This window comes from Tenrec ecaudatus, chromosome 5, assembly GCF_050624435.1.
Source record: "Tenrec ecaudatus isolate mTenEca1 chromosome 5, mTenEca1.hap1, whole genome shotgun sequence".
Lineage (NCBI taxonomy): Eukaryota > Metazoa > Chordata > Mammalia > Afrosoricida > Tenrecidae > Tenrec > Tenrec ecaudatus.
In genome coordinates, this window is record NC_134534.1 from 77,127,269 (window position 1) to 77,136,791 (window position 9,523).

Here is a 9,523-nt window from a genome sequence, read left to right on the forward strand (position 1 = left end):
TCTGCAACCCGAGCATTACATTTCTTAGAAAAAGCTAAGACTTGAGGCATAAGTAGGGCAGCCCAGACTATTTTGTCATGGAAATCCTCAATGTGTTCAGATGGAGATCATGAAGGCTTTCCCAGCCCCTCCTTGCAAATGCAGTCCGACCAATTCCTCATGCTGAGCAGTTGTTGGTAAATTCAGAACTAAGAAATTACTGTCTAGTTTATGCTCTAAAATGGCTTCTTCCAATTACCTGTGATTCACTTATCATTTGTTCAATAACATTAAGCACTTCTAAAGATGTATAAATGCATCCACGAAAAGGTACATTCTTTCTTTTCAAGAATGGACTTTTTGTGAAATGGGGGGTGGGATTGGATAGCAGATGGCAACCTAGATGGGTGCACTGGGAGAAAGAGTGACGGGCATAAATGGGAGCAGAGAGGAGAGCTACTTCTTCGTGAATGGGGTGGTCAAGAATAGCCCGCTAGAGGTGACAATCTAGTTCAGGGATTATTAAGAGTTTTCCAAGTGTTACGGAGAAAAGACATTTCCAGTGTGTGAAAACTGAGAAGGCAAGCAGTCTCTGAAAACAGAAATCATTCAGCAAGGTCGGTAGGTGGTAGTGAGTTGCAGTGCGGCAGGAGGGGCTAGAGAAATGAGTGAAGATTCCATTCTTCTACTCATGGATTTCCATGGTGAGCAGTATAAACTGCAGCCCCTGAAAGACTCGTTCAGGCATTTTATCTTATTCTATTTTGGTAATGGTTACTATTTCTTGAAATTTAATGGTGATAAACCCTGTTTGATGTCAGAAACAATAGTGAAGGATCATCTGTATCTTGCAAAACTTAATCAGAAATGTCATTACATTTTGGAAGAATAGACCCTATATCTTATTAATCTCTGAGTGAGTCTTTTGTACACTCTTGGCATCTTAAAGTGTGAGAGTGGAATGTATTCAATTCAATTGATATAAATTAGTGGTTTTTTAAGCCAAAAGGGGAGGTAACTAAGGACGCTGTGTTTCTGTGAAAGCTAATGGAAACAATTTGGGAATAGTGCTGGTGGGTGGATGGACAGCGTGATGCTCATAACGAGCGTCACTGAATTGTACAGGTGACGACAAATTAAATGGGAATGTTTTGTTTATTATAATATTTATCATACACACACCAATAAAAGTGGTTCTTAAAGAAAATCTCCTGTCATCAAAATGCTCCCTCCCTGCTCTGTGAAAAATCAATATGGATTTGTAATATAGGTCTTTATCTCATCTCTCTTGAAAAATTCATATCTCTGGAGGAACACTTTGATTAGTGGGACATATACTATATCAATTTTTGGTCTTTTTAAATAACAATTCCAGGGCATAGTGTAGTTCAAACTGTAGCATTTGCAAGACAGCTGAAGGAAGTTGCCCACGGTGTCATAAAAGCAACAAAGCATAACCACTTTCCTAAAGAACAACGTGCTCTTTTTATATAATACCCTTTTTTTGTGCACAGATTTTCCGCAGATGTGGCTTGCCAGACAGTCCTCCTCTTAAACAAATGATTTGTAGCCACATTTGAATGACAATGGTCTGGAACTCCACTCTCATTCAACTCACTGCAATTGAGTCGATTCTGACCCACGGACATCCTACAGGACAGGGTAGAACTAGAACTGACCTTTCGGGTTTCTGAGACTACATTTTTACAACTTCATATTTCGATTGTGGAGCCACCAGTGGGTTTGAGTAGCCGACCTTGTGATCAGAAGTTCAGTGTGTAACCTACTGTTCCCACGGATCCCCCTGGAAGCCCACGTTGGCAAAGCTCTTTTACGATCAGTAGAGAATGGAGGGGAGATTCTTTTCCAATATCTAAAGTGACACTGACCATGGCACCATTGTTGGGAGTGTGGTGATGGACGTGAACACAGAGCATAAAAAGGTAGTGTTGACTAACAATCACAGAAGTGGGCATATTTATAGTCATTTCTGCCACTGTCTAACTATGAACTTTGGGCAAATCACATAATGCTTACAATCTTTTTCTTTTGGTCTGAAGAAAGAAGGTCGACATCGGATATTTGTGAAGTATCACACAGATTACTGGTTTGGTTTGGACCAGCACCTGGTCTCCAGTCCTTTGCTTGCTTTCCACTCTCCAGGAGAGGGTCTTGAATAAGATATCGAGTAAAGAGATAGAGATTTCAGGGGTACAGCACATTAAAATTGATGATCACGGTAAGCAGAAAACATGGCGTATTTGTCTTATAGATATTTTCTCTGATGATTTTGAATGATCTGAGGCCACCTCCAGCTGAACTGAGGAAGGAGGCCAGTGACGGGCAGTGAGGAAGAAGAAAGATCAGGTTCATTGGACTGGCAGCCGCCGGCGTGGCACGGGAGGTCGTCAGTCCCCTCGGCTCGTGGCCGCCTCCTGTACTTTATGCATATTTAACATTAATTTCAGCCATAGACTAGTCTGTGATAACATTGCTATAAATTGCTTAAGTGTAGTATTTCTTAGGTTATATGAATATTAACAGCAAACCTGTTTTGTAAAATCTTTCTATGCTGACTTACGGCATTATCAATGACATTAATAGTTGCTGAGCTGAAACCTTTTGAGATTTTTCTGTTCTTTCCCTTGAGCAACTACTTCCTTCTCAAAAGAAAGTTATTGACATAGGCTCACAAATACTAATTACTACAATATTGTAGCTAAGACATTAGAAAACTTGGCAGAATTAGGGACGGTGGAACAAAGCAGCAGCCCGTGTTTTATGGCACCTATAGAGGACGCCACATAACTCAGAGCCACTTTGTAATGAGGCTGAAGTGAACGCAAAGATTCACAAAGTCGGTGTGCAGAGGGGTTGGGGCTTAGAGATACATCGATAGAAGCGAATGGCTAGAGCTAGCCGAGAGACACGTGACAGCTCCACTCTATTTGGTGTGTATGCTGTGAACTGATAGGTGACTGATGGGAAAAGAAAGCACTGTTTTGCACTGTGCTAAATGTCAGTAAGGATCCCTGGGGTCATGGTGAGGTGAGCAATAGGCTGCTAACCACAAAGGCAGCCATGGAAAGCCACCAGTCATTCCATAGGAGAGACATGAGTTTTGTCTGCTCTTGTGAAGATTTATTCTCTGAAACTCACAGGGTTGATAGCAACGCAATGGCAGATTTTGTGTGTGTGTGTGTGTGTGCGTGCATGTGAGTTTTCATATTATTGTTATCTTTGTGGTAAGTGGAATTTACCTATATATCTTCTAAATTTGCCATAAAATAAACAAGTAATTTAAAAATCAAGCAAACAAACTCACTGCCATTGAGTGGATCCCGTATCTTAGTGACTCTATAGATAGAGTAGAGGCTGTCAAGCTTTGTGAGCGCAGAGCATAGTCTCAACTTTCTCAAGAGGAGCCATAGATGGGTTCGAACTCCTGTCCTTGTGGCTACTTATGTGTTAAGTACCCAGCACAGAGAAGCTCAGTACACTTGAAGCAGTATGCCATCTGCCATGTTCGAATGAGGGGCACCATCTCTGATTAGGGTAACTGCTGCAGACTGTGCTCAGGAGCCGAGGGCAAGAGATTGGTTACTGCGTAACACATATTTGACCTCTCTTTATTACACGGAGATGAAGTTTCTAGCATGGTGTCAACCAGGGATTTTTCCTAATCCAGCTATCTTTCCAGTTTGCCAGAATTTTCAAATACAGGTTTATTGTGGTGATGTTTCTCTAGCCTTGACTGCACCAGACAGGACAAATAGAAGTCCTGACTGACATAGTCTTCTTAAAAAATTCATATTTATTGGGCACCTATTATGCTCTGTGTTATCAATGAACTTGTTGGCTAGTAGAGAAGATATAAATGTGAGCAAATTAAAAATTATTATGATATCTCTAATCACAAAACATGCTTGTGACACAGAGGTAAAGGAGCAGGAAGTGACTATGAAACTGAGTGGAAGGCAGTGCTCCTAAAGGAGAGGAGAGATAGCTAGGGTCCGGGTACAGATGCCAGGCAGTCAGAAGAGCAAAGAGCAGGTGGAGCGACTGGCAGGGGCTGAGAGAATAAGATGCTACAGTGTCAAACCTTCCTCATCTCTTCCCCAACCCTAGGCTTCATGGCCATTCTTCCACTGTCCTTCTCATCACTGCAAGAGTCTTGACTCTGTGTTTCATTCCTCCCAATAAGTTCCTGGAGAGCAGGGACTCTGAAATTAGCATTCTATTTATCAGGCATTACCACATTGTAATAGATCCTTAAGAAATAATTCCTGAGTCAATTGTTACTAACTTATATTGATCTCCTTCTGAGTACCCTGTACAGCCAGAACCTCTCATTTTCTTCACAAACTCCCATTCCCTTGCAGGTCTCAACTCTGCAGTCCCTTCCACAGGATGCCTTCCCTGACTGCCCTGCCAAGGCCACATTCGATCATTGTATGCTTCGTGGCACAGTGTTCTCCTTTGTCATGCTTCTCATTTTACCTGAATCCACAATTAACGCACATGGAAACAGCCGTCAAGAAATAGAGGCTGTACTGTATTAGACAAGTGTGCTGTAAAGGACCTCTTTAATGTGTTTGCGAGTAAAGAGGTCCTTTCAGGATTAAGGTGTACATACCGCAGGCATGGTGTTTGCAATTGCCTCATACACTTGAAAAAGCTGGAAATAAATAAAGAAGACTGGAGAAGAATCGATGCATTTGAATAATGGTGTTGGCAAGGAATATTAAATATATCATTCTATAACTAGAATGCTTCCCAGATTGAGCATGGCAAGACTATTTTGGACATATTATCCAGAGGCAAGCAGGCCCTAGAAAAGGGCACTATACTGGGTATAGGAGAGTGTTAGTGACAGAGAAGAGGACTCTCAACATGATGGACTGACACCTTGGCTAGATGAACGGGCTTGACCATAACCATTGTGAGGATGGAGCAGGACGAGGCATGGCTCTGTGGTCCACAGGCTTGCTATGAGCTACACTGACTGGAAGGCACTCATCATCAACAACGACATCAGAGTTGTGATTCTATATTGCTGTGGATGAGTATTTGCTAAGGCCCAGCTGCCCTCACTAGACTGGGAGGTCATTCCATAGTGCAGACAATGTGTCCCTTCAATGTACCCTACATATTGTAGAAACTCCATAAACACATTTTGAACAAATAGAGAAGTGGGGGAAAAGTAACCAAGGAATGTTTTAAAGAGAAGGGGGAAGGTGAGAGAATGAGTAGAGGAAGGAGAGAAGAAAAGAGAGCTGTGAGACACGAGTTTGGGCCAAGCAGAAACAGTCTTAGATTTAACCTGTTGTGCACGAAGGGGCGTGGGAAGAACTTTAAGAGGGGAAATTACCTCATCTGGTAAAGGATGCATTGGAAGGGAGAGAGGCTGACGGTAAGTGGGCAGTCAGTGAGTTAAAAAGGAGATTCCTTCCTAACTCTGCATTTAAGACTTTGTCATGCTTCTACTGGTTCTGTCTGGGTCAGTCAGGCTATAGAAGCATCGCCACAACAAACCTATATCTTAAAGTTATGGCAAAGTGTAACGACAGCCTGAATAGGAAAAAGAAAACCTAAAACAACGATCACTGCTTATGCCATGCCAGAAATGGAATGTCTCGTTACAGCAGAAAGGTCAAATATGTTTTGCATAGCAGCCAGAAATCTTGCCCTCACCCTCCGAGGCCCAGTCTGAAGAAGTGCCGCCATGTTCAGAGATGGTGGCACCCCGTTCAAATACGGCAGAAGACTGCGGGTCCCCATCTCACAGTCCTGTCAATAACCCCACGGTACTAGCAGACGTCTGAAAAGGCTCACTACAGCTCTTCTGACTCTCCAAAGTTACAAAGCTTTAACCTGTACTTTTCCCCCTTGCAAAAATTACGGGGATCTAGAAAATTATTCAACTTTGGCTCTGTACTGTTTCTCTTCTTCAACCAGGACAGAACTGCTTTAAAGGACAAGTAGGGGTTTTCCTTAAATTGAACATTCTTGGTTGGGAACAGCCTGTCCAGGAGAGTCCACATATAGAAAAGCAAGAGCAAGTTCACATATTAAAACAAGAAGGCAAGAGCCTGAGCCAAGGCCGTAGACGGGCAAACAGTATGGAACAAAGAGGTTGTAAGGCTCATATGGAGAAGGCAAAATCAACGGGGCTAGATAGATACCAACAGCCTCCTTTCATAGAAGACATTGATTTCATGGCCATCTGGCATTTTGCAATTGAGCAGGATGCCAATATAATAAAATATTATAAAGCAATATAATAAAACTTTATAAAGTAAAAAGCCTGTGGTTTATAAAAATGCTTTATGTTTATAGATAGAGCACATTAAGGTGTTCAAAATCTAAACAGAACACATTTATAATCCAACCATAGTTTGACATGGTGCATGTAATTCAAGCATCTTATGCAGAAGTACAACTCCGTAAAACAGTCATCAGTAGATCAGAGTGGCTTAGCGATAGGCTCCCTTTCAGCGGAGGGAAACAAAGCAGACGTCCCTAGCAGTCTCCGCAAGCTCAATGACAGTAAGCACTCCTGAACCCCGTGTGCTGCCAGCGTGAGCACTTCCTTCTAAGGGCCTGTTGGATCTACTCTTTGGCAGAAGCCCGCCCTTGTACCAAGCACCTACTCCTTTCAAGCGCCTTCACAATATAACCACTTCCACATGCTTCTTATTCCCCACGAAGTCTAATGCACACACCATTAAATACTGCAATCTTTTTATACATAAGAAAAGATTGTAGATCATAGCATATTCTTTATTACACTCTCCCACATTGGAATATATCTTGATGATATTTGGCAGCATAGGTTGAGATATGAATTTACGCTTCAAATTTAACGATGGGAGAAATAAATAGTATGAAATATAATATGGCATAGACTGAATAACTTCCAGCACAGGGACTCCAGATTTCCTAAATTAATTAAAATTAAATTATATTTTTGTTGTCAGTCATTAAACAGTTATGCCTGCTTAGGGTTTGCTTTTTAGGGTTCCTGACACATGTTGTCATTAAAATTATAGTTAATATATGTCTAAGCATAAAATTATGATCACAACCAGATCACCAGTTCTTTCTCCCAACTCCATTACAGGCCTTCATGAAATTTGAATTCAGTTACGCTGTGAGTCATAGTGTGCCATTTCACACGGCATGTCATGGTACTTCACTATCACTGTAAAACAAGGTGTTGTCTTTTCCACAGATAATCATGTGTTAACAAAATTTTCTTAATAAAATTCTCTTAGCAGAATTTAATATTGGGGCATGATGACATCATATTAAAAGGAATAACTTGTATGAGTTTACCCATGCTCTAAATGTGCACTAGTGTCTCTTCTTTGTAGTCTTTATATGAAAAGGCACAATAAAAAATAACAACTTACCACAACAATGTATCGAGGTCTATACTGAATGGTTCCAAATAAACCCAATATGACGACTATTATATGTAGAAAATTCCCAAGAATAGGAGCCCACTGGAATCCAAGGAAGTCAAAGATCTGCCTCTCTAGCGCTGAGAGCTAAAATCAAGCAAAAGAAGAGTGTATTAGCATCTATTCCAGGAGTAATCATACCATTCAATATATCTTTCATTGTTGAAAACTGCATATTCAATTTCAATCCCACTTGGAAACAATACTTTCACTGGAATTTCAATATCTAATACACGTACTGCTTCATGAAACGTCTCTCCAACTATTATACTAGGATGCCTTTGAGTATCATGACTACAAGTGTGAAATGGCCTTTAAAGTCATCTGGAGAGATATAATATCTAAATGTATATCATTTTCCATAATAGCAAAGTCCAGCCAGATAACTTGGGACATACATTCATTATTATTTTTATAATATAATTGAAATAATCTTTATACATTAACATTTTTATAAGTTCAAGAAAGTATAGGCTTACGATGACAGAACAAAAACTCTAGGCTTGTAATGCTAGAACTAGTACCTTTAAAAAATCATTTTCTTGGGAGCCCTTAAAGGTACCATTTATTCATAGTTCATTTACATCAAGCAGGATTGTACACTTGTTACCAGGTTTCAAAAGATTCTCCTTCTTCTTGACCTTCCTGATATTTGCTCCCGTTTATCCCCTCCCACTCTCCATAAACACTCCAAAACATATATATGTATATATATGCTGTACCTTACATTATCTAATATATCAATTCAACTACAATTCTGTTATTCGTTCCCCTTGAGTGGGGTTATAGAGTCATCTTGGTATCAACTCCCCCTTCGCCACCTTCCCTCCTCTCTTCCCACAGCCTCAGGAAACCATTAATTCCTTTACTTTTTCTGGGGGGTTACTTCTGATGGCTTTCATGCATTGAATGATCTTAATTTTACCAACGACCATATGCAAGTATAACAATGTTAACAAGGTAGAACTGAGCCCATAATAGTGGGAGGAGGGAATATTAAAGAACTAGAGGATCGTTATGTGTTTCCCCAGTGCTATACTGTACCCTAAAATGCCATCCCTTTCTTTTGAACCTTCTGTGAGGGACTTTCCAATTATCTGACAGGTGGGTTTTGGGTCTCCACTGCATCTACACTCCTTCACAACAATTTGGTTGTTTATGTTTGACCTTCTGATACCTATTTCCATTGACACCTCATGATCACAAAGGCTGGCGTGCTTTTTCTATGTGGGCTTTGTTGCTTCCTTGCTAGATGGCAGCTTGTTTAACTACAAGCCTTTAAGACCCCAGATGCTCTATCTTTTAATAGCCAGGCACCATCAGCTTTCTTCACCACATTTGCTTGTGCACCATTTCGTGTTGAAAGGATGAGTATTCTACAGTGTTCTACTGCTAGAACAGACTTTACTTGTGAACTAGGACCATTTTCTTAAGAGAAAAACACTCACTTATCCTTCCCTTCCTATGGACAAATATTTATTTAAAAATTGTGTCTTGTTCCTTTCCTTCTAATTAGACTCTCGATGATGATAATGACTGACCACTGTTTCAAAAGCAAACTGATTTACTGATTTTTAACTTGAGCTAAAAATCTCCTTAAGTTACATTTTATGGAATTGAACCACCTACATGAAAATGAATTAGAGATTATGTAAAATCTTTTTTGAAGACCCAAATAAGAATTATGGAGCTATTGTAATATGGCAGTTTATTACATTTCCATTACATACAAATGTATTGTAAACAACTCTAAAATGCATTAAAATATACTTTAAAATTTTTATTATGAAGTAGATAAATTTAATATAGCACAATGAATCCTAAGAATGTTCTTCTCAGGTACAAATGGCACTTATTATATTCATAGCTAAAATTTTTACAATCCCATCTGCTCTATTTGATTAGTTAGCTTTACTTTGGTAAAACAGTAATTCTAATAAAAATGATTCAAACAATTAGCCAAATTGATAACTCTAGAAGCTGCAGGTTGGAAATGAAAATAGCTCCCTAGTTATTTGTCTAGCTATGTAGCAGGTATTTGCCCAAATAGCTTTAATGTCCTTGGATATGCAGGAATG

At 40.0% G+C, this 9,523-nt stretch overlaps 1 protein-coding gene across 1 annotated transcript in view; it reads right to left on the reverse strand.

Moving 5' to 3' along the window:
• Positions 1–8,380, reverse strand: part of NKAIN3 (sodium/potassium transporting ATPase interacting 3) — a 384,353-nt gene extending 375,973 nt beyond the window's left edge. The window contains exons 1-2 of the mRNA XM_075550845.1: positions 8,315–8,380; positions 7,395–7,532 (exon numbers count right to left, since the gene is read on the reverse strand). Coding sequence (XP_075406960.1) covers positions 7,395–7,532; positions 8,315–8,380 — 204 coding nt within the window. The remainder of the gene's footprint in view (positions 1–7,394; positions 7,533–8,314) is intronic.
• Between the last annotated feature and the right edge of the window lie 1,143 nt (positions 8,381–9,523).